At 38.7% G+C, this 27,447-nt stretch overlaps 1 protein-coding gene across 2 annotated transcripts in view; it reads left to right on the top strand.

Annotated features, from left to right (window-relative positions):
• The window catches only part of LOC128688938 (myosin light chain kinase, smooth muscle-like), a gene marked incomplete at its 5' end in the record, with an annotated part of 40,188 nt that overhangs the window by 6,824 nt on the left and 5,917 nt on the right, over positions 1–27,447 (top strand). For both annotated transcript variants that reach the window (XM_070081106.1, XM_070081107.1), the window contains 7 exon segments: positions 3,821–3,986; positions 5,572–5,732; positions 6,035–6,225; positions 6,404–6,507; positions 9,167–9,308; positions 9,598–9,797; positions 15,104–15,256. In XM_070081106.1, the coding sequence (XP_069937207.1) occupies positions 3,821–3,986; positions 5,572–5,732; positions 6,035–6,225; positions 6,404–6,507; positions 9,167–9,308; positions 9,598–9,797; positions 15,104–15,256 (1,117 nt within the window).

Here is a 27,447-nt window from a genome sequence, read left to right as displayed (position 1 = left end):
ATAACGACAAATAAAATACTGCGCGGAATAGACGAGGTGGACAAAGACTGGATGTTCCAGAGATGGGACACAGACACAAGAGGTCACAATTGGAAGTCGAAGACTCAGATGAATCAAAGGGATGTTAGGAAGTATTTCTTCAGTCATAGACTAGTCAAGCCATGGAATAGCCTAGAAAGTAAAGTAGTGGAGGCGGGAACCATACATAGTTTTAAGGCGAGGTATGATAAAGCTCATGGAGCAGGGAGAGAGAGGACCAAGTAGCAATCAGTGAAGAGGCAGGGCCAGGAGCTATGACTCGACCCCTGCAACCACAAATAGGTGAGTACACACACACACACACACACACACACACACACACACACACACACACACACACACACACACACACACACACACACACACACACACACACACACACGCATGCGCGCGCGCACACACACACACACACACACACACACACACACACACACACACACACACACACACACACACACACACACCGATAAAACAGGCCTAGTGTCTAATCGACATGTGCCTAGGACAAAATGGTAACTAACACACACACGAAGGTTTGCAACAAGACTAGTCCCAGAGCTAAGGGGATTGTCCTACGAAGAAAGGTTGAGGGAAATCGAACTGACGACACTGGAGGACAGGAGGGTCAGGGAAGACATGATAACGACGTATAAAATACTGCGCGGACAGACAAGGTGGACAAAGCGGGATGTTCCAGAGATGGGACACAGAAACAAGAGGTCACAATTGGAAGTTGAAGACTCAGATGAATCAAAGGGATGTTAGTAAGTATTTCTTCAGTCATAGAGTAGTCAGGCCGTGGAATAGCCTAGAAAGTGACGTAGTGGAGGCGGGAACCATGCATAGTTTTAAGGCGAGGTATGATAAAGCTCATGGAGTAGGGAGAGAGAGGACCTAGTAGCAATCAGTGAAGAGGCAGGGCCAGGAGCTATGACTAGACCCCTGCAACCACAAATAGGTGAGTACACGACCCCTGCAGCTAAAAATGGGTGAGGACATACACATACAAACAACACGCACACACGCACACAAAACTCTATCATCACACACAAAAGCACGACAACAGCATGACAAAATGTGTTCACTAATTTGCCAAAAAATACAAAATATCGCAACGGAAGCAGGTCATTGCATGCACGGCAAGTCTCTTGCACGCACACGTGTACACGTACGCTCGCACGTACTCGCAGACGCACAGATACACATATACAGACACAACTAACATACACACACATATACAGACATAAGTAACATATACACACATATACAGACACAACTGACATACACATGCATATACAGAGACAGACACACACACAGATGACGTGAAGTTGATGAGAAGAATTCACTCAATCGAAGACCAGGCAGAACTACAAAGGGATCTGGACAGGCTGCAGACCTGGTCCAGCAATTGGCTCCTGGAGTTCAATCCCACCAAGTGCAAAGTCATGAAGATTGGGGAAGGGCAAAGAAGACCGCAGACGGAGTACAGTCTAGGGGGCCAGAGACTACAAACCTCACTCAAGGAAAAAGATCTTGGGGTGAGTATAACACCAGGCACATCTCCTGAAGCGCACATCAACCAAATAACTGCTGCAGCATATGGGCGCCTGGCAAACCTCAGAACAGCATTCCGACATCTTAATAAGGAATCATTCAGGACCCTGTACACCGTGTACGTTAGGCCCATATTGGAGTATGCGGCACCAGTTTGGAACCCACACCTAGCCAAGCACGTGAAGAAACTAGAGAAAGTGCAAAGGTTTGCAACAAGACTAGTCCCAGAGCTAAGAGGTATGTCCTACGAGGAGAGGTTAAGGGAAATCAACCTGACGACACTGGAGGACAGGAGAGATAGGGGGGACATGATAACGACATACAAAATACTGAGAGGAATTGACAAGGTGGACAAAGACAGGATGTTCCAGAGATTGGACACAGTAACAAGGGGACACAGTTGGAAGCTGAAGACACAGATGAATCACAGGGATGTTAGGAAGTATTTCTTCAGCCACAGAGTAGTCAGTAAGTGGAATAGTTTGGGAAGCGATGTAGTGGAGGCAGGATCCATACATAGCTTTAAGCAGAGGTATGATAAAGCTCACGGCTCAGGGAGAGTGACCTAGTAGCGATCAGTGAAGAGGCGGGGCCAGGAGCTCGGACTCGACCCCCGCAACCTCAACTAGGTGAGTACACACCTACACACACACACCTACACACACACACACACACCTACACACACACACACCTACACACACACCTACACACACACACCTACACACACACACACCTACACACACAACAGGCCTAGTGTCTAATCGACATGTGCCTAGGACAAAATGGTAACAAAATGGTAACTAACACACACACACACAGTAATGCTTTATTTACAGAGAGCAAAGTCGGTGTATTTTTCCAGAATGAAATGTATGGGTGTGGGGGGGCAGGATCTGTGTGTGTGTGGGTGTACATATACATGCATGTGCACATGTCAGTTCTCAGATCCTGACACTTTCTCTTAACTTGTCTCTCTCTCTGGATTCATTCTCTGTTACTCGTATGGGCCCTATCATACCTTCTTATAAAACTCTGTGTGAAGCTTGCCTCTATCATTTCTTCACCCAGATCATTCCACTTCCCGACCACTCTGAGACTGAAGAAATACTTCCAACCATCATTGTGGCTCGTCTGTGACTAACTACAGCTGTTCCCCAAGTTCATATTTCTCGCCTCTCAAACACCCTATCTCTTCCTACCTTATCAATTTCCTTGATTATTTTGTATGTTATGTACTGATTATTCTGCCCTTCATTGTTTTTTCTGTTGCCATTAGCCTCCTCATAGCTCAACCCCTTAGCCTTATTGCATACTTCTGCACTTTCTCCAGTTTCTTAAAATGCTTTTTTAGGTGTGGATTCCATACTGGTGCCACATACTCTAAAATGGGCCAAATGTATGTTATATTAACGGTAGAGAATTGCTCTGTTTAGATTCCTGAAGGCTACTCTATATTTTGCCAGACTAGCATTGACTGCAGAGGTTATTTGGCTGATGCGAGTCTGGTGTTATGCTGGGCACTATGCTCACCTCTAGGTTTCTCTGAGTAAAGTCTGCAGCCTCTGTTTCTCTAGTTATCCCCATTTTCTGGTCTTGCTCCTTCCCTATCTTCATGACCTTGTGTTTAGTGGGGTTGAATTAAAGCAACCACTTATCTAATCATTTTTTTTTATCAATTTGTCCAGATCCCTTTGGAGCCTTTCCCTGTCCTCATCTGTTTTTATTCTCCCCATTACTTGTACTAACATGGACCCTTGCTTAACCCTGATAGTTACTCTTCCTCATTCTGACATCTCTTACCCAACAGTCACTCTTTGCTTACCTTGCTAAAGACACTAATTCATTGGAGTACATTCCCTGTTGTTCCCACCTGAATCTCATGTTTTTGGCCCACCTTCATGCATACAGTATCAAATGCTTTCCTACAGTCTTAGAAAATGTAATCTATCAATCCCCCTCTCTCTCTCTTTTCACATCTTACATTTTAGTCAGATAAATTCTTTTTTGTAAACAAATTCTGAAATTACTATCTTTATTTGAATGATGAGTTTACCACATAAATTATAGTTAATTTAAAATGATTGATACTTCTGGATCATGTGATACCTAAACGAGATACTATAGAAACTTCATCTTCATAAGTAGATTTGGGTTGTTACTCGCTCCTGTTTTGGGTGCATAAACTGTATGTTGTAGATGAGAATAAAAAAAATGATTTGTGTTGTAGGTGCCCCTGAACCTCCTGCTGACAAACCCAACCACAGTGAAGTAACAGCTGACTCAGTCACCCTGTCATGGTATGGGCCCACCTATGATGGTGGATCAGTGGTAACTGGTTACACAGTGGAGGCATGCAAGTCTGGTCAACATGAATGGTACACCCTTATCAATGGGTTAGTTACTTACTAAGAAGTTTTATTCTTAATCACATCCCTGATAAAACAGTCAGTTCTAATATTTATCCCACTCTGAAACTTTCTTGATAGCTGCAACCGAACACACAGGCATAAGACTGTACACCAAAATCTCTTCCCTGTGTCCAGCTCAACCTGTGCAAAAATTCAATGTGCAAAAAGGGACCTGAAGATTCCAGAGGTTCCGTATCTGCTAGCCACTTCAAAGCTACTATGTATTTAAAAGCACCTCCATACAATAATGTGATCCTAACTGCAATTTATTATGTCAAACAAATACTGAAACCCTGTTTGTCATCCAATACTGTCCCTGTTCTCCCAAGTTTTCTTTCATATATACGTAATTACATAGGCATATACGTTCTCATCATATTTTGTATTAATTCAGTCAACTAGTTTCACTCTTATTGCAATTTTTATCAAGATTTTTATTTTGAAGTAACAATAATTTTAATATAGTACAATCTAAGTGTTCTTATTCTCATGTACATTGCTATTATTTTATCACCATCATATACATTTGAGTCATACTGAATTTATTTTTACTGTGAATATTATTAAGGTCTTATAAGTGTATGTAAAATATTATAATCCTTCTAGATGTAAGTTAGGTTTAAGCTTGCCCAAAATGCTTTGCATAATAAAGGGGCTTTATGTGATTTATGTAATATCATCCAATTTTGTACAAATGGATTTTGAATTTGAAAATTAAAATTTTACTAAATTGTCTTTCATATTGCATGTACAGTAATTACTTTGTGCATATTAGGGAAGAGCAAGGGTGGTTTGTATATAGTTTTCTTAAAAGAATGGGTCCTTTGTCCTAGGTTCAGTGTGAGTGCATGTTCTTGCTCAATGCTGTTACTGGAGCTCATCCATAGTGCTCATTGTCTAGGGATATCAAAAAAAATGATAATTTTTTTTTTAAGTTCTGGCATTCTTAATAACTGAAAGTACCATAAATAATAATCCCACCAGTGTGATGAAATTAAACTTATTTTAAAATCTGTACATCCAAAGCTGTCTTCAAATCTTAATTTTTTATATAAAATTAGCAAAGATGTGACAGTTCAAATGCTTGTTTCTGCAAGACCTGATTTTACACAATACTGCATAAAACATAAGAAGCAGCCTGACTTTCTCCTATGTAATCTTGTACCATTAACTTTACAGGGATAAATTAGTTGAAAATTGGTTTGGAATTGTTTAATCTTACTTCAGAGCTTAACTTCATTCTTGTTATTTGCAAAGAATGAATGTAAGGTATAATATTTTTATATGCTGATATCTAAAAATCCCCTGAAGAAATTTTTTTATTAGTTAATGGTGGTTCTAATTTTAAAGTATCATATACTGTTGAGTACCTGCAGTTGCTTACCTTTGATACCTTAAGCTCACCATAGACTGGGCGACTTGTGCTTTTTTGTAATAAAATATCCTCCTGTCTAGTTAATAACTTGTGTTTAGTAAGCTACACTGAGTGGCTGAAATTTAGACATCGTGATATATGAATATATTCAGTTAAAAGTATATCAGATATTTTGTATGAAAATTTACAATTTAGGTGCCATTCAACATCATACATTGCGCGGGGCCTGGAGAAAAACTGCCAATACGAGTTTCGTGTGCGAGCCCAGAATGTGCATGGGGTGTCAGAGCCCTCGAAGCCCTCCACTCCAGTCACCACTAGTGACCCTGTTGATGAGGAAGAGCCTGAGCCTGAAGGTAATTTACCATTAATATACTTGCCATTTACAATGTTTAAACTGTCTCATTTTTTCTTGGTTTACATATTAGCTATTATATGACTGATAAACCTTTACCAAACATAGATGTCAGAAAGTATGGTTTAATGTGTGTTTGTCAGACACAGAGATTTGAATAGTTTAAAAAATTTACTGATTTTATGCCAACTGTGATTTATTATTACAGTACTTGTCTGGATAATTAAATTTCATTAAATAGTTTTTTATGACCCAACATGCAATGGATACAACTTGTATTTGTATGCAATTCTTTCTTTGTAGATCATGAAACTGCATTTGCACCGTTGAATGTTGAGATTGAACCTGGTAATCTTTTTGATAAGAAGTATAGCATGCACGAGGAAGTAGGAAAAGGTCGTTTTGGAATTGTGTACAGAGTAACAGAGAAAGCTAATGGTACAAGAAGAGCTGCAAAAATTATAAAGTCCAGAAATGCTAGGGAAAAAGAAAAGGTAATGGTGTAGTGTATATTATTATTATCTGTAATCCCATTACATGCAATCTGATCATTATTACCACTTGTGCTCAAAATTAATATAATGACTGGTGCTATATCAGTAAGTGATTACCATAACCCAAATACTGAACTGTGTACCTAAACTTCAGTAATGACTATCATTGGTCTTGCAGGTTCGTGAGGAGATAGATATCATGAATTCTCTGCGGCATCCAAAACTTCTTCAACTTCTAGCAGCATATGAGCAACAAAGAGAAATGGTTATGGTTATGGAATAGTAAGCGATATTTGTCAATTTAGTAACTAGTTTTAAGTATATTTACAATATATTGGCAGTGGTTATACTTGCCTCATCTATGGTATATGCATATGGGGTTCTAGAACAGTAAATCATCTGAACCCAGTCATAAACCAACAAATCTCTACCATTAGAATAATAACTCAATCTCATTCCAAACATCACCAATCATCCCTAATATTTAGAGATTTGAACTTCATATGTAAAGCATCTATACTACTACTACTACACTATTACATGCAGAACACTCAATACAGATATTAACCCTGAGCTGCAACATGTATAAGACAACAGAAATAAATCTCTCTCTTTGATATTCCATGTGTAAGACCAACAAAATCTTGAAGCAAATCAAAGAACCAAAAATTTGGAACATTGTTCTTTGAAGAATTAAAAAACTTTAGTTTCCAATAACTTAAAAAAAAAAATCCTGAACTTCATAATGTTTATAATCATAACATTGATGTTTACTCTGTCCAGTTGTATCTTAAACTGGTAACTTATTCAGTTGCTACCTCACCATTGTAATTTAAACCGCTTGTAGAAAATATTTTTGCTCTAATTATGCATTATGATTCTTGTCTAAATATGTGCACTAGTATTAAGTAGGTCTGAATGAAATGCTTTTCATAACAAGGAACTTTACTTAGAACATAAAGATGATAATCCCAGAGCTGCATTAGATCTGTACTCGTGCAGACTTTTAACTCATTCATTGTAATATCCATGTATGTATGTTTAAAGATTTTTTTTTTTTTAATTTGCACTTACCCAAGGCATGAAGTGAATTTATCTGCCCTTATTTTGGCTCAGTCATTTGAACCCACGTAGGAAATTGATCATTAAAAAAGTTGCTTGTTTAATATGAGCAGTTTGCTTTTAACAGCTGTAGTATGGAAACGATTGGTTAATTATGTAGAGTACCATTGGGTAGCTTGTATGCTAATACAGACTCCCAATGTATGTACAGCAATTTAATGATGTTAGAGTTCCTGAGGATTGCTACCCAGGGGTTTAGAGCTCTGACCTTATCTTTCCCATAGATACCCATGTTCTACTCAGGGGTATGTTTCCCAACCATAATATTACATATCCAATCTCATTTAGTTTTTCATTAGATTAATAGAAGTGCATAGTACAGTACTCAAGTCACTCTTCTATTTCTTTTCCTCCCTCTTTCTTCCCCTTCACCTCCATTCCTGTTGCATTCCCTCCCTCCTTTAGTGAGGGAAGGAGGGTGATGGAGTAACGCAGTAGCAAGAGTGACTCCTCTCGTTCCCATTATATATGACACATCACTTTAATAATGCTCTTACTTATTCACAAATGCTCATTGTTGAGGGCAAAACTTAAACTATATCAGACTTAAACTTTGATGTTACATACAATATTTCATTTTCATTTTTATTTTTTCTCGAAGGGTCTAATATTTAGTAGGAACTTAAAAACAAACATTACATGTTAATTTGTATAAAAAATTACAAGAGATAAAATATAACTCCATGGGGAAGTGGAAATGAATCCTTCCTCCATAAGCCATGTGTGTTGTAAGAGGGGACTAAGATGCTGTGAACAAGGGGCTAGTAACCCCTTCTGTATAAATTACTAAAAGTAAAAAAAGAAAAACTTTATGAAAGCATTTCTTTTTTGGGTCACCCTGCCTCTGTGGGAAACAGAAACATGTTAAAAAAAAAAAATACATAATTATCTAGTAGGGCGAGTGCTGTTAGTTACTTAAATTACAATACAAAATATGAGATAGTATAAGCCTAACAAAATATGGAAGATGAAGGAATGCTGAAATAAGAACAGGGATAGGATTGGACAAAAACAGTATGCTTCAAGATTTGCTTATCACACAAGCATAAAATTAACATACAAACGGTCACTACATTTGTTAAAATAACAAGAAAAATTATTTTTAATTCAGCCTTGTTAATACTGATAATGTCTTGCTCACTAGAAATAAGACTTTTTGCATTTAGTACTTAATTTGATTATACAGTATTATTATTCCTGTAAATGTAGTCGATTGGACAAAGCATACAACTCATTTTATAGCATAATCACTCGATGTGAAGGTCTTAAATTAGTTTTACAACTCATTCTCCTAAGAAATTGCTAGATTTATTAGTATAATTTAAGTTCATAGAAAAATAACAATGCTGACACACAATCAGAACCTTATAGAATTTGGTTTGAGCTAATTTACATACACTACTCTGAATTAATGTACAGGTATAGCAAGCAGTTGGCTTCAGTCTATGTACTTGTAACAGGTTATATTTTTAACAAATTGGACATGTGCAGAAGTTGATGACTGTAAGAATGTTAATTTAAATTTTTTTGTTGGGCTTTCAGCATTTGATCGGTTTAGCACTTTATAATAATTTCTGCATTTGAATATGAGTAGGCCGTGTTTTATATAACATATTAGTGTACGTATACTTTTTTCCAGTATTAGCAGAACCAGAGAATATCTATAACAGTATTCTGCATTTACTGAACAGTGTAACTAGACGAGAAATCTCATACAAACCAAATAAAAGTATTTTCTTTTTTTTTTAGACAAAATTGTCATTGTTTGAATGTTCACGTAATAATTTTTTTTTTTATTTCATAAACTTACTTATTGCAGTATATCAGGAGGGGAACTATTTGAACGTGTTGTGGCCGACGACTTTGCCTTGACAGAGCGAGATTGTATTCTCTTTGTAAGACAAATCTGTGAAGGAGTCGATTACATGCATAAAAATCTTATTGTGCATCTTGATTTGAAAGTGAGTTATAAACAGTTGGATATTATTTTCTGATACTTCACAAATGCTTGTACTATTCCTAGTGACATGTGGATTTATGCTATTTTAATTAATAAGGAAATATTTAAGTTATGTAGGCTCTGTTTACATTTCATACATATCAAGGTGCAGTGTGAACTATAGCACCCTAACTTAATTTTCTTCCATATAAAAGATTCTACATTTACACTTTTACCATACTATACTGGACCTTTCTGAAAATTATATGAAGTACATTTATTTATAAGTGCCAATACTGTGTATTCCCCAGCCTGAGAACATATTGTGTGTACGTCGGACATCCCATCAAATCAAGCTCATAGACTTTGGGCTTGCTCGCCGTTTTAACCCGGAAGATCCATGCAGGGTCCTCTTTGGAACACCGGAGTTTATTGCCCCAGAAATCATTAACTATGAACCAATTGGATTTTCTTCAGATATGTGGTCTGTAGGAGTTATCTGTTATGTTTTGTAAGTATCATAGTTTTTAATATGTAATTTCTAATCCCTTAAAGCCAGTGAGGGGCTCTTGATCAAAGGATTGGGAGCTTTTCTCCTCCTTAGATCAAACCTCAATGCCTCTCATTTCCTAGGCACTGCATGATGCCATTGGGTTTAGCACTCCCCTCCTAAATGTAATAGGTAATTTCTGAAAAATAAGGAAAATAAGAGAAAAATATATTTTTTAGAAAGATGCGATGTGCATTCCGAATCAGAAACTTGACGTACATCTTAATAACTGTGATTCAGTTATGTGCTCATTCTTATGTCAGAATAAAACAGATTAGAGCAAAATTATTTTAAAATAATTTTTTTTTTTTTTATTATCACACTGGCCGATTCCCACCAAGGCAGGGTGGCCCGAAAAAGAAAAACTCTCACCATCATTCACTCCATCACTGTCTTGCCAGAAGGGTGCTTCACACTACAGTTTTAAACTGCAACATTAACACCCCTCCTTCAGAGTGCAGGCACTGTACTTCCCATCTCCAGGACTCAAGTCCGGCCTGCCGGTTTCCCTGAATCCCTTCATAAATGTTACTTTGCTCACACTCCAACAGCACGTCAAGTATTAAAAACCATTTGTCTCCATTCACTCCTATCAAACACGCTCACGCATGCCTGCTGGAAGTCCAAGCCCCTCGCACACAAAACCTCCTTTACCCCCTCACTCCAACCCTTCCTAGGCCGACCCCTACCCCGCCTTCCTTCCACTACAGACTGATACACTCTTGAAGTCATTCTGTTTCGCTCCATTCTCTCTACATGTCCGAACCACCTCAACAACCCTTCCTCAGCCCTCTGGACAACAGTTTTGGTAATCCCGCACCTCCTCCTAACTTCCAAACTACGAATTCTCTGCATTATATTCACACCACACATTGCCCTCAGACATGACATCTCCACTGCCTCCAGCCTTCTCCTCGCTGCAACATTCATCACCCACGCTTCACACCCATATAAGAGCGTTGGTAAAACTATACTCTCATACATTCCCCTCTTTGCCTCTAAGGACAAAGTTCTTTGTCTCCACAGACTCCTAAGTGCACCACTCACTCTTTTTCCTTCATCAATTCTATGATTCACCTCATCTTTCATAGACCCATCCGCTGACACGTCCACTCCCAAATATCTGAATACGTTCACCTCCTCCATACTCTCTCCCTCCAATCTGATATTCAATCTTTCATCACCTAATCTTTTTGTTATCCTCATAACCTTACTCTTTCCTGTATTCACCTTTAATTTTCTTCTTTTGCACACCCTACCAAATTCATCCACCAATCTCTGCAGCTTCTCTTCAGAATCTCCCAAAAGCACAGTGTCATCAGCAAAGAGCAGCTGTGACAACTCCCACTTTGTGTGTGATTCTTTATCTTTTAACTCCACGCCTCTTGCCAAGACCCTCGCATTTACTTCTCTTACAACCCCATCTATAAATATATTAAACAACCACGGTGACATCACACATCCTTGTCTAAGGCCTACTTTTACTGGGAAAAAATTTCCCTCTTTCCTACATACTCTAACTTGAGCCTCACTATCCTCGTAAAAACTCTTCACTGCTTTCAGTAACCTACCTCCTACACCATACACTTGCAACATCTGCCACATTGCCCCCCTATCCACCCTGTCATACGCCTTTTCCAAATCCATAAATGCCACAAAGACCTCTTTAGCCTTATCTAAATACTGTTCACTTATATGTTTCACTGTAAACACCTGATCCACACACCCCCTACCTTTCCTAAAGCCTCCTTGTTCATCTGCTATCCTATTCTCCGTCTTACTCTTAATTCTTTCAATTATAACTCTACCATACACTTTACCAGGTACACTCAACAGACTTCTTCTTCTTTCTTTCAACACACCGGCCGTATCCCACCGAGGCGGGGTGGCCCAAAAGGAAAAACGAAAGTTTCTCCTTTTACATTTAGTAATATATACAGGAGAAGGGGTTACTAGCTCCTTGCTCCCGGCATTTTAGTCGCCTCTTACAACACGCATGGCTTACGGAGGAAGAATTCTGTTCCACTTCCCCATGGAGGTAAGAGGAAATAAACAAGAACAAGAACTAGAAAGAAAATAGAAGAAAACCCAAAGGGGTGTGTATATATATGCTTGTACATGTATGTGTAGTGTGACCTAAGTGTAAGTAGAAGTAGCAAGACATACCTGAAATCTTGCATGTTCATGAGACAGAAAAATGGACACCAGCAATCCTACCATCATGTAAAACAATTACAGGCTTTCGTTTTACACTCACTTGGCAGGACGGTAGTACCTCCCTGGGCGGTTGCTGTCTACCAACCTACTACCTATAACTCAACAGACTTATCCCCCTATAATTTTTGCACTCTCTTTTATCCCCTTTGCCTTTATACAAAGGAACTATGCATGCTCTCTGCCAATCACTAGGTACCTTACCCTCTTCCATACATTTATTAAATAATTGCACCAACCACTCCAAAACTATAACCCCACCTGCTTTTAACATTTCTATCTTTATCCCATCAATCCCGGCTGCCTTACCCCCTTTCATTTTACCTACTGCCTCACGAACTTCCCCCACACTCACAACTGGCTCTTCCTCACTCCTACAAGATGTTATTCCTCCTTGCCCTATACACGAAATCACAGCTTCCCTATCTTCATCAACATTTAACAATTCCTCAAAATATTCCCTCCATCTTCCCAATACCTCTAACTCTCCATTTAATAACTCTCCTCTCCTATTTTTAACTGACAAATCCATTTGTTCTCTAGGCTTTCTTAACTTGTTAATCTCACTCCAAAACTTTTTCTTATTTTCAACAAAATTTGTTGATAACATCTCACCCACTCTCTCATTTGCTCTCTTTTTACATTGCTTCACCACTCTCTTAACCTCTCTCTTTTTCTCCATATACTCTTCCCTCCTTGCATCACTTCTACTTTGTAAAAACTTCTCATATGCTAACTTTTTCTCCCTTACTACTCTCTTTACATCATCATTCCACCAATCGCTCCCCTTCCCTCCTGCACCCACTTTCCTGTAACCACAAACTTCTGCTGAACACTCTAACACTACATTTTTAAACCTACCCCATACCTCTTCGACCCCATTGCCTATGCTCTCATTAGCCCATCTATCCTCCAATAGCTGTTTATATCTTACCCTAACTGCCTCCTCTTTTAGTTTATAAACCTTCACCTCTCTCTTCCCTGATGCTTCTATTCTCCTTGTATCCCATCTACCTTTTACTCTCAGTGTAGCTACAACTAGAAAGTGATCTGATATATCTGTGGCCCCTCTATAAACATGTACATCCTGAAGTCTACTCAACAGTCTTTTATCTACCAATACATAATCCAACAAACTACTGTCATTTCGCCCTACATCATATCGTGTATACTTATTTATCCTCTTTTTCTTAAAATATGTATTACCTATAACTAAACCCCTTTCTATACAAAGTTCAATCAAAGGGCTCCCATTATCATTTACACCTGGCACCCCAAACTTACCTACCACACCCTCTCTAAAAGTTTCTCCTACTTTAGCATTCACGTCCCCTACCACAATTACTCTCTCACTTGGTTCAAAGGCTCCTATACATTCACTTAACATCTCCCAAAATGTCTCTCTCTCCTCTGCATTCCTCTCTTCTCCAGGTGCATACACGCTTATTATGACCCACTTCTCGCATCCAACCTTTACTTTAATCCACATAATTCTTGAATTTACACATTCATATTCTCTTTTCTCCTTCCATAACTGATCATTTAACATTACTGCTACCCCTTCCTTTGCTCTAACTCTCTCAGATACTCCAGATTTAATCCCATTTATTTTCCCCCACTGAAACTCTCCTACCCCCTTCAGCTTTGTTTCGCTTAGAGCCAGGACATCCAACTTCTTTTCATTCATAACATCAGCAATCATCTGTTTCTTGTCATCCGCACTACATCCACGCACATTTAAGCATCCCAGTTTTATAAAGTTTTTCTTCTTCTCTTTTTTAGTAAATGTATACAGGAGAAGGGGTTACTAGCCCATTGCTCCCGGCATTTTAGTCGCCTCATACGACACGCATGGCTTACGGAGGAAAGATTCTTTTCCACTTCCCCATGGACAATAGAAGAAATAAAAAAGAACAAGAGCTATTTAGAAAAAGGAGAAAAACCTAGATGTATGTATATATATGTATGCATGTGCGTGTCTGTGAAGTGTGACCAAAGTGTAAGTAGGAGTAGCAAGATATCCCTGTTATCTAGCGTGTTTATGAGACAGAAAAAGAAAGAAAAACCAGCAATCCTACCATCATGCAAAACAGTTACAGGTTTTTGTTTCACAGTCATCTGGCAGGACGGTAGTACTTCCCTGGGTGGTTGCTGTCTACCAACCATGTAAAATTTCCTATTAGTCATGACTTAGGCTTGACTTCTATTTCAGGTCCCTAAACCCTGCGAATTACTATACCAATGATTGTTTGGGAGTTAGATACTGTACTGTGAGATAATTCAAATTAAATTTTTATTTCTCTTATGCTATACAAAGATAATGTAATTTGCATGTAATAAAACATTGTTAGGTACAAAAAAAACACTAGTAAATATGCAAATGCATTTTGGGCTGATTAATTCTAATGCTTAAAGACTGGTTAAGATATCACCTTACAAACAAACTCAAGGTGGTCCACAGTCACTCAAAATAAATGCTAACCAAGGAAAGAATATTATACTGTAAAAAGCATCAATTAATAAAGTACAGTACTGGGAGAATTCCCTAATTATCCCAAAAAGTTTAGTTATTAAAATGAAGATGAGGGTTATATTAGTAATTCAAGTTGTCATGTTTCATTTACAGTAGATACTAGATGCAGCAAATGACTTATGTGATATGGAGATTAATACCCTCTGTAAAGGTGACTTTACCTTGTCAATTTTAAATATACATCTCTTGCCACTTTATAGGAGAGGGCCCTAGATGTAAGGCAAAGATATTCAGTTTCTTTTAAATTATATAATGCTAGTAACTATTACATGATTTTTCATCTTGCAAGTATTAGTACTAGCCATTACAAGGTCCAAAATGCTGTAATTTAACCTTATATTGAAGCCCTAGCCTATTGAATTAGGAATCTTTTCACAATCACATAAATTAAGCCTTTTAGATGACAAACATTACTGCATCAGATTTCAGGAAAGAAATTGGGAAGAGTTGAGACTCAGTGCATCTTATTTAATTATAAGAGTTCTGTATGATGGATAATTTAACCTGCATTTTCAACCAGATTATCGGGCCTGTCTCCTTTCATGGGTGACAATGATGCCGAGACGTTTGCCAATATAACTCTTGCAGAGTTTGACTTCGATGATGATGCATTTAGTGCTATTACTGATGATGCCAAAGATTTTATAACGTCTCTACTAATCCAACAAAAAGAGTAAGTGTGTTGCCTTTGTATTATATTTTAATCCCTTCATCCAGAGAATCTGAACTACCCTTCACTCTTTATGCATCAAACCTGTGTGTGTGTGTCTATATATTTTTTTTTTTTTTTTTTTTTCAACAAGTCGGCTGTCTCCCACCGAGGCAGGGTGACCCAAAAAAGAAAGAAAATCCCCAAAAAGAAAATACTTTCATCATCATTCAACACTTTCACCACACTCGCACATTATCACTGTTTTTGCAGAGGTGCTCAGAATACAACAGTCTAGAAGCATACACATATAAAGATACACAACATATCCCTCCAAACTGCCAATATCCCAAACCCCTCCTTTAAAGTGCAGGCATTGTACTTCCCATTTCCAGGACTCAAGTCCGACTATATGAAAATAACCGGTTTCCCTGAATCCCTTCACTAAATATTACCCTGCTCACACTCCAACAGATCGTCAGGTCCCAAGTACCATTCGTCTCCATTCACTCCTATCTATATGTGTGATGTCACCGTGGTTGTTTAATATATTTATAGATGGGGTTGTAAGAGAAGTAAATGCGAGGGTCTTGGCAAGAGGCGTGGAGTTAAAAGATAAAGAATCACACATAAAGTGGGAGTTGTCACAGTTGCTCTCTGCTGATGACACTGTGCTCTTGGGAGATTCTGAAGAGAAGTTGCAGAGATTGGTGGATGAATTTGGTAGGGTGTGCAAAAGAAGAAAATTGAAAGTGAATACAGGAAAGAGTAAGGTTATGAGGATAACAAAAAGATTAGGTGATGAAAGATTGGATATCAGATTGGAGGGAGAGAGTATGGAGGAGGTGAATGTATTCAGATATTTGGGAGTGGATGTGTCAGCGGATGGGTCTATGAAAGATGAGGTGAATCATAGAATTGATGAGGGGAAAAGGGTGAGTGGTGCACTTAGGAGTCTGTGGAGACAAAGAACTTTGTCCTTGGAGAAAAAGAGGGGAATGTATGAGAGTATATTTTTACCAACGCTCTTATATGGGTGTGAAGCATGGGTGATGAATGTTGCAGCGAGGAGAAGGCTGGAGGCAGTGGAGATGTCATGTCTGAGAGCAATGTGTGGTATGAATATAATGCAGAGAATTCGTAGTTTGGAAGTTAGGAGGAGGTGCGGGATTACCAAAACTGTTGTCCGGAGGGCTGAGGAAGGGTTGTTGAGGTGGTTCGGACATGTGGAGAGAATGGAGCGAAACAGAATAACTTCAAGAGTGTATCAGTCTGTAGTGGAAGGAAGGCGGGGTAGGGGTCGGCCTAGGAAAGGTTGGAGGGAGGGGGTAAAGGAGGTTTTGTGTGCAAGGGGCTTGGACTTCCAGCAGGCATGCGTGAGCGTGTTTGATAGGAGTGAATGGAGACAAATGGTTTTTAATACTTGACGTGCTGTTGGAGTGTGAGCAAAGTAACATTTATGAAGGGGTTCAGGGAAACCGGCAGGCCGGACTTGAGTCCTGGAGATGGGAAGTACAGTGCCTGCACTCTGAAGGAGGGGTGTTAATGTTGCAGTTTAAAAACTGTAGTGTAAAGCACCCTTCTGGCAAGACAGTGATGGAGTGAATGATGGTGAAAGTTTTTCTTTTTCGGGCCACCCTGCCTTGGTGGGAATCGGCCAGTGTGATAAAAAAAAAAATTATATATATTATATATATATTATATATTTTTATTTTATTATCACACTGGCCGATTCCCACCAAGGCAGGGTGGCCCAAAAAGAAAGTTTCTCTTTTTAAATTCAGTAATTTATACAGAAGAAGGGGTTACTAGCCCCTTGCTCCCGGCATTTTAGTCTCCTCTTACAACATGCATGACTTACGGAGGAAGAATTCTGTTCCACTTCCCCATGGAGATAAGAGGAAATAAACAAGAACTAGAAAGAAAATAGAAGAAAACCCAGAGGGGTGTGTATATATATGCTTGTACATGTATGTGTAGTGTGACCTAAGTGTAAGTAGAAGTAGCACGACGTACCTGAAATCTTGCATGTTTATGAGACAGAAAAAAGGACACCAGCAATCCTACCATCACATAAAACAATTACAGGTTTTCGTTTTACACTCACTTGGCAGGACGGTAGTACCTCCCTGGGCGGTTACTGTCTACCAACCTACTACCTAGGATATATATATATATACTGTATAAAACTGGGTGCTATTTTTAATTTGTATTTTTATATTATTAGATTAAATCTAGTTGTACTATAGCTCATTCTAGCTCAAAACATAGACTCCACAAAAGTCATTATATTAGACCTTAGTGCAGTTATTTGATTACCACTTTATTGTTCACCACAACTTATATTAGTCCCTTTTATATTATAATTCTAACTTTAAAGAATTGCCTTTAAAGTACTACCTACTATCATATTCCCAAGCTCCATTATTTGATCATCACTTTATTTGTTCACCACAAATTATTTTAGTCCCTTTTATATTGTCTCCTTTATTTTAGCTTTAAAAAACTACCTTAGCTCATTATTTTTACATTTGTCAAATAATTCAGGTGCTATTTTTTTAGCTTTAGAATATTTACTTTGTTTTATACTTAATTCTAACTATAGATTCACTACAAATCTTATGATTACAAGCATTGATCCTGATACCAACCTCTTATTTAATGACTTAAATGATTCAAACAGTTACTGTAATTACTACACAGCAGAACAATCAAAGGCACTTCTCAGAGCCAACAACAACATAACTATCTTTAACTACAATATCAGATCTTTAAGCAAGCATTACGATGACCTCCTAGCATTACTAAATTCCTTGCATGCCAATATGTCCATCATTACACTAACTGAAACCTGGCTAAAGCCTGATACTACAGATGTCTATACCATTCCTGGTTACACAGCCATACACAACTGTAGGCCAGACCAACAAGGGGGTGGCACAGCTATATACTACTCAGACCAACTAGAATGTATCACTAATACTTGCACAAGGGATGAACATGGGGAATATATAATAGCTCAATTCAAATCCAAATACCTACAAAAACCTCTCACAGTGATAAACATCTACAGAGTTCCACAATCAAACATTAGCCAATTTAGTCAAAACCTAGGAAGTATGATAACTGATGCACGCATGAACAAAGATCACTTACTACTCTCAGGTGACTTCAATATAAATCTCCTGCAAGACCAGGACCCACACGTAACTGAATTCACAAACACAATGAGTAACTACATGTTGCTACCAACAGTAACAAAACCTACAAGAGTTACGGAGACTAGTGTTTCCCTACTTGACCACATCTGGGCCAACACCATATCCCCTTTAAAATCAGGCATAATTACAGATAATACCACAGACCACTACCCTACTTTCCTCATAACAGCTCTTGGTAAAATACCCCAAGACACTACTAAAGTCATCTTCAGACTTCACAATGAGGCAGCCATTAATAACTAAACAACAGCAGTAACAAACATTGACTGGCACACTGAGCTAGAAATCTATACAGATATTGACGAATGTTTTAATAATTTTCTAAAAAAGACTCAATACCTCTATAACAAGCACTGCCCTAAAAAAACTAAACAGATGACAGCTAAGAGACTGAACAGTCCCTGGCTAACACCCAGCATTCTCAAATCCATAAATACAAAACACCGATATGAAAAACAGTACAGAATGGGTCACATAACCAGAGACCAAACAAAACGTTACTCGTCAATCCTAACCAGCCTGATAAGAAGGGCAAAAAAATTGTATTATGAGAACAGATTATCCAACTTACAAGGTGATATAAAAAAGACCAGGAAGACCCTATCAGAAATTCTGGGAACAAAAAAGATATCACGAAATAGCGAAATAAAATTAGCAAAATCAGATGAACCCCAACTCCCACCAACAGAAACAGCAAACAGACTCAATGATTTCTTCTCCACTATAGGACAAAACCTTGCCAATAAAATCCCAAGCTCAGATACCCCACCAAATGACTACCTCACTGGCAACTACCTGAACACACTGCTCCTAGCTCCGACTAACCCATACGAAGTCTCCCTTATTATCAACGCACTAAAAAACAAGGCAGGAGATTTAAATACCTTACCACCCTTTATATACAAAAAAGTGTCACAAGTACTATCACCAATCACTGCAACACTCTTTAACAAATCCATTGAATCCTCCACCTTCCCTACAGCTCTCAAAATAGCAAGGGTCACTCCGATCCATAAAGGAGGAGACCAAACAGAGTTGAATAACTATAGGCCAATATCCAATTTACACCCTCTCTCAAAAATCTTCGAAAAATTAATTCATAAACGAATCTACTCCTACCTCATCTCCCAAAACATTCTCAACCCCTGCCAATTTGGATTTAGGAATAATAAAAATACTAATGATGCTATTATACACATGCTAGAACATATATACACTGCAATAGAGAAAAAAGAAGTCCCACTGGGGATCTTCATTGACTTACGTAAAGCTTTTGATACAGTTGACCATGACTTGCTCCACGTAAAATTGTCACACTATGGTATTAGAGGGCACTTCCTCAACTACCTCAAGTCATACCTCAGCAACAGAAGCCAATATGTGTACGCAAATGGGGCAAGTTCTTCCGCTCAACCAATTACAGTTGGTGTCCCACAGGGAAGTGTCCTTGGCCCTCTTCTCTTTCTCCTATACATAAATGACCTACCAAATGCTTCGCAATTACTCAAACCCACACTTTTTGCAGATGACACTACATACGTCTTCTCTCACCCGAGCCCAGTCACGCTAGCCAATACTGTAAACACTGAATTACAGAAAATATCTACCTGGATGAGGACTAACAAACTTACACTTTTATTTATTTATTTATAATTTGAGCACACTTACAGAGGTACAAAAAAAAAATACAGATAAGAGCAGCATGCCAAAGCCACTTATACTATGCATAGCATTACGGGCTGGCTTAAAATTAACTTAAGATTAACTAAGCAATGATGAAATCAGTGAAAAACATTAATGTAAACTGATTACTATAAAGCACAAGTGAGTATTACAAAGACAGGTCATATGGTTGCATGCATTGTTGTAAATTCAGTAGAATGGAGTATTCTGTTAGGTAGTGTATTTAAAAAATAATAAAGTTAGATTGGGTTTTAGGTTTAACATTTATGTGATATAATTGTGAGAAACATTTAAGATATACAATTTATAAGGTTCAGTTATTCAGTATTTATTTGGTTTTGGGTGAGTAAGTGATCTTTGAGAAGAGACTTGAATTTATAAACAGGTAGTGTTTCTTTTATATTAACAGGCAATGAATTCCAGATTTTAGGGCCTTTTATGTGCATTGAGTTTTTGCATAGCGTGAGATGGACACGAGGAATATCAAAGAGTGATCTGTGCCTTGTGTTATGGTCATGTGTTCTGTTGAGGTTGGCAAGGAGATGTTTGAGGGGAGGGTTAATATCAGAGTTGAGTGTTCTATGTATGTAATAGGTGCAGTAATAAGTATGGATGTTTTGTATGGTGAGTAGGTTGAGTGTATTGAATATTGGTGGAGTGTGCTACCTGTAGTGAGAATTTGTTATCATTCTAACTGCAGCCTTTTGTTGGGTAATTAGTGGTCTGAGATGGTTACTTGTTGTTGAGCCCCATGCAAAAATTCCATAGGTGAGATAGGGGTAAATAAGAGAGTGATATAGTGCCAGGAGGGCTGACTGTGGAGCATAGTACCGTATCTTCGATAGTATGCCTACAGTCTTGGAAATTTTCTTAGAAATTTGTTGTATATGTGTATGAAATTTGAGTCTTTTATCAAGGTGGATTCCTAAGAATTTTCCCTCTGTTAGCTTTGTGATAGGTGATCCGTTTATCATTATGTTAAGAGGGACATCTGTAGCTCTGTTACCAAACTGGATGAAGTAGGTTTTGTCAATGTTTAGTGTAAGTTTGTTAGTACTCATCCAGGTAGATATTTTCTGTAATTCGGTATTTACAGTATTGGCTAGCGTGACTGGGCTCGGGTGGGAGAAGACGTATGTTGTGTCATCAGCAAATAGTGTGGGTTTGAGTAATTGAGAAGCATTTGGTAGGTCATTTATGTATAGGAGAAAGAGAAGAGGGCCAAGGACACTTCCCTGTGGGACACCAACTGTAATTGGTTGTGCAGAAGAGTTTGCCCCATTTGCGTACACATATTGGCTTCTGTTGCTGAGGTATGACTTTAGGTAGTTGAGGGAGTGCCCTCTTATTCCATAGTGTGACAATTTTACGTGGAGCAAGTCATGGTCAACTGTATCAAAAGCTTTACGTAAGTCAATGAAGATCCCCAGTGGGACTTCTTTTTTCTCTATTGCAGTGTATATATGTTCTAGCATGTGTATAATAGCATCATTAGTATTTTTATTAGGCCTGAATCCAAATTGGCAGGGGTTGAGTATGTTTTGGGAGATAAGGTAGGAGTAGATTCGTTTATGAATTAATTTTTCGAAGATTTTTGAGAGAGGGTGTAAGTTGGATATTGGCCTATAGTTATTCAACTCTGTTTGGTCTCCTCCTTTGTGGATCGGGGTGACCCTTGCTATTTTGAGTACTGTAGGGAAGGTGGAGGATTCAATGGATTTGTTAAAGAGTGTTGCAGTGATTGGTGATAGCACTTGTGACACTTTTTTGTATATAAAGGGTGGTAAGGTATTTAAATCTCCTGCCTTGTTTTTTAGTGCGTTGATAATAAGGGAGACTTCGTATGGGTTAGTCGGAGCTAGGAACAGTGTGTTCGGGTAGTTGCCGGTGAGGTAGTCATTTGGTGGGGTATCTGAGCTTGGGATTTTATTGGCAAGGTTTTGTCCTATAGTGGAGAAGAAATCATTGAGTCTGTTTGCTGTTTCTGTTGGTGGGAGTTGGGGTTCATCTGATTTTGCTAATTTTATTTCGCTATTTCGTGATATCTTTTTTGTTCCCAGAATTTCTGATAGGGTTTTCCAGGTCTTTTTTATATCACCTCGTAAGTTGGATAATCTGTTCTCATAATACAATTTTTTTGCCCTTCTTATCAGGCTGGTTAGGATTGACGAGTAACGTTTTGTTTGGTCTCTGGTTATGTGACCCATTCTGTACTGTTTTTCATATTGGTGTTTTGTATTTATGGATTTGAGAATGCTGGGTGTTAGCCAGGGACTGTTCAGTCTCTTAGCTGTCATCTGCTTAGTTTTTTTAGGGCAGTGCTTGTTATAGAGGTATTGAGTCTTTTTTAGAAAATTATTAATTTTTTTTTTTTTTTTTTTTTTTTTTCAACAAGTCGGCCGTCTCCCACCGAGGCAGGGTGACCCAAAAAAGAAAGAAAATCCCCAAAAAGAAAATACTTTCATCATCATTCAACACTTTCACCACACTCGCACATTATCACTGTTTTTGCAGAGGTGCTCAGAATACAACAGTCTAGAAGCATACACATATAAAGATACACAACATATCCCTCCAAACTGCCAATATCCCAAACCCCTCCTTTAAAGTGCAGGCATTGTACTTCCCATTTCCAGGACTCAAGTCCGACTATATGAAAATAACCGGTTTCCCTGAATCCCTTCACTAAATATTACCCTGCTCACACTCCAACAGATCGTCAGGTCCCAAGTACCATTCGTCTCCATTCACTCCTATCTAACACGCTCACGCACGCTTGCTGGAAGTCCAAGCCCCTTACCCACAAAACCTCCTTTACCCCCTCTCTCCAACCCTTTCGAGGACGACCCCTACCCCTCCTTCCTTCCCCTATAGATTTATATGCTTTCCATGTCATTCTACTTTGATCCATTCTCTCTAAATGACCAAACCACCTCAACAACCCCTCTTTAGCCCTCTGACTAATACAGTGGACCCCCGGTTAACGATATTTTTTCACTCCATAAGTATGTTCAGGTGCCAGTACTGACCGAATTTATTCCCATAAGGAATATTGTGAAGTAGATTAGTCCATTTCAGACCCCCAAACATACACGTACAAACGCACTTACATAAATACACTTACATAATTGGTCGCATTCAGAGGTAATCGTTATGCGGGGGTCCACTGTACTTTTATTAACTCCACACCTTCTCCTAATTTCCACACTCCGAATTTTCTGCATAATATTTACACCACACATTGCCCTTAGACAGGACATCACTGCAGCATTTACAGCCCAAGCTTCACACCCATTTAAGAGTGTTGGTACTACTATACTCTCGTACATTCCCTTCTTTGCCTCCATAGATAACGTTTTTTTGTCTCCACATATACCTCAACACCACTCACCTTTTTTCCCTCATCAATTCTATGATTAACCTCATCCTTCATAAATCCATCCGCCGACACGTCAACTCCCAAGTATCTGAAAACATTCACTTCTTCCATACTCCTCCTCCCCAATTTGATATCCAATTTTTCTTTATCTAAATCATTTGATACCCTCATCACCTTACTCTTTTCTATGTTCACTTTCAACTTTCTACCTTTACACACATTCTCAAACTCATCCACTGACCTTTGCAATTTTTCTTTAGAATCTCCCATAAGCACAGTATCATCAGCAAAAAGTAACTGTGTCAATTCCCATTTTGAATTTGATTCCCCATAATTTAATCCCACCCCTCTCCCGAACACCCTAGCATTTACTTCTTTTACAACCCCATCTATAAATATATTAAACAACCATGGTGACATTACATATCCCTGTCTAAGACCTACTTTTACCGGGAAGTATTCTCCCTCTCTTCTACACACCCTAACCTGAGCCTCACTATCCTCATAAAAGCTCTTTACAGCATTTAGTAACTTACCACCTATTCCATATACTTGCAACATCTGCCACATTGCTCCTCTATCCACTCTATCATATGCCTTTTCTGAATCCATAAATGCAATAAAAACTTCCCTACCTTTATCTAAATACTGTTCACATATATGCTTCAATGTAAACACTTGATCTACACATCCCCTACCCACTCTGAAGCCTCCTTGCTCATCCACAATTCTACATTCTGTCTTACCTCTAATTCTTTCAATTATAACTCTACCGTATACTTTTCCTGGTATACTCAGTAAACTTATTCCTCTATAATTTTTACACTCTAGCATAGGTCACTAGGGAAATTTTTCTGGAATGGTTCAATGAAGTGTTTGGCCCAAGTGTGAAGAAATACCTCCTGGATAATAAATTGCCACTCCAGTGCCTCCTGTTAATGCTCATCCTCCAGATTTGGAAGACCAATTGTCTAAGGAATTCAGATTTGTAACAGTGAAGTTCTTGCCTTCTAACAGCACTCTCTCTCATCCAGCCCATGGACCAACAGATCATTGCAAACTTCACGAAACTGTCCACCAAAGCAATGCTTCAAAGGTGCTTTGACATAGCCTCGGACTCTGAATTAACCCCAAGAGAGTTCTTGAAGAATCACTTCAATATCTTCCACTGCATAGGCCTGACTTCCAGGATGATGAACTCTGCTTGGGGAAAATTGTGGCCAGATTGTGTCCAAAAGAATGATTTTGCAGGGTTTGAGGCTGACCCTGTCGACCCTACACCTATTGTGCAATCAATTGTGACATTGGGGAATTCCAAGGGGTTGGATGCGAGTGGCGACAATGTGGAGGACCACAATGAAGAGCTAACCACTGATGAGCTGCAAGAGCTTCATCTGCAACCGCCACAAAGCACAGCTGAGGAAATTGCTTCAGAGGAGGAGGAAGAGAGATGGAAAAGGTGCCTTCTTCAAAGATTAAGGAGATTTGTGCAATGTGGACTAAAGTGCATTCATTTGTAGAGGAACATCACCCTGTTGCAATCCATGCTGGTGACTTTTACAATGACAGTGCCATGTCCCATTTTAGGCAAATCTTAGAGACTATGGAAATAGAGCACTTTGTATAAATATTTTGTGCAACGGGTCCAGTGACTCAAGCTGATCCTAAGGGCATTAAAAAACAGAGGGAAGTGACCCTGGATAAGGACTTGGTACCTAAAGTCCTTATGGAAGGTCATTCCCCTTCCAAAGAATAACCTCTTTCCTTTCCCCTCCTCCCTGTCTTCCTTCCAGCAACAACAGCCTTCAACAAATGTGTCATGTGTAATGTTCATTCTTTTGTGCATGTAACTCTATCTTTAAAGTAAAAAAAATTTTTGTTGATAGTTCTGGGTGTCTGGAACGGATTAAGCACGAAACGAAAATGGTTTCAGTTTTGGCCGATGGCTCTGGAATGGATTAAGCACAAAAACCGAGGGCCCACTTATGTATGTATGTATGTATATGTGTATATGTGTGTGTGTATATATATATATATATATATATACATATATATACATACATACAGTGGACCCCCACCTTACGATATTAATCCATAACATCTTATCTCCCTGATACACCCTGTCAACTAATTACATGAATACCACCTGGTGGTTAACACTTACACTCACTCACCCATTTGACCATAAACAGAAATATCAATCTCAATCTCAAAATAATGAATCTTAACTAGTCATAAGTTGGCCTGTGATACTCCAATACTGAAACTATGTATAGTGCCAAAACAAAAGCATTCACATTGCTAAACTCACAAACTAGTATTTAGTCACCTAGCCATAATACCAACTTACCTCATAATTTTGTAATATTTTAAACTTAAGATTTAATTTAAGTCTGCCCGAAATGCCTAGCCATGCTAGGTGTTCTAGTGGTACACTCTGTAATTATTATTTTACTACATGTGAACCACACAATAACCAAATTCTGTAAACTCAGCATTGTAATCCTTATAGAGAATAAACTTTGAATTTGAATTTGAATTCCTGAGAGCTCATCGCGATATTAATCCATTCCTGAGAGCTCATCGTAAGCCGAAATTATCATTAGCCGAATTAATTTTCCCCATAAGAAATAATGGAAATCAAATTAATCCGTGCAAGACACCCAAAAGTATGAAAAAAAAAATTTTTACCACATGAAATATTCATTTTAATACACACAAACTGAAGAAGACATGCACAGTTACTACTCTACTAAGAATAGAATACATGACACTTACCTTTATTGAAGATCTGGTGATGATTGATGGGATGGGAGGAGGGGAGTGTGTGGAAGTTATTGTTGAGAAGGGGAATCCCCTTTCATTAGGACTTGAGGTAGCAAGTCCTTTTCTGGGGTTACTTCCCTTCTTCTTTTAGTGCCACTAGGACCAGCTTGAGAGTCACTGGACCTCTGTCGCATAACAAATCTGTCCATAGAGGTCTGTACCTCCTGTTCCTTTAAGATTTGCCTAAAATGGGCCACAACATTGTCACTGTAATAGTCACCAGCATGGCTTGCAATAGCTGTGTTAGGGAGGGTGATTTTCATCCATAAAGGTTTGCAGTTCAACCCACTTTGCACACATTTCCTTAATCTTTGAAGTAGGCACAATGGATTCCACAACTGGCATAGGCTTCTCAGGGTTAGCCCCAAACCCTTTAAAATCTTTCTTAATTTCCATACTAATTCTCACCCTTTTTACCACAGGGTTGGCACTAGAAGCTTTCTTGGGGCCCATGATGACTTACTTTGCAGTTACAAGCAGTAAAAACACTGTGATAATATGAAATGTACCGAATGTATGCTTAGATGCGACCGCACTGGCTGGCTTGTAAACACAGGCACCCACGGGGCAGCTGAGGCCACACATGGGACGCATCCCGGACGAATCATGTAAGGCGAGTTTTTTATTGAGGTGAGGCAAAATTTTTGCGTTCAAATGCTTCGTATGGCAGGGGTCCACTGCATATATATATATATATACAGATAGGTAGTAGGTTGGTAGACAGCAACCGCCCAGGGAGGTACTACCGTCCTGCCAAGTGAGTGTAAAACGAAAGCCTGTAATTGTTTTACATGATGGTAGGATTGCTGGTGTCCTTTTTTCTGTCTCATGAACATGCAAGATTTCAGGTACGTCTTGCTACTTCTACTTACACTTAGGTCACACTACACATACATGTACAAGCACATATATACACACCCCTCTGGGTTTTCTTCTATTTTCTTTCTAGTTCTTATTCTTGTTTATTTCCTCTTATCTCCATGGGGAAGTGGAACAGAATTCTTCCTCCGTAAGCCATGCGTGTTGTAAGAGGCGACTAAAATGCCGGGAGCAAGGGGCTAGTAACCTCTTCTCCTGTATATATTACTAAATTTAAAAGGAGAAAC

This window comes from Cherax quadricarinatus, unplaced genomic scaffold (assembly GCF_038502225.1).
Source record: "Cherax quadricarinatus isolate ZL_2023a unplaced genomic scaffold, ASM3850222v1 Contig1704, whole genome shotgun sequence".
NCBI lineage: Eukaryota > Metazoa > Arthropoda > Malacostraca > Decapoda > Parastacidae > Cherax > Cherax quadricarinatus.
Note: the sequence above shows the minus strand (reverse complement) of the source record. Positions and strands in the feature narration are given on the sequence as shown.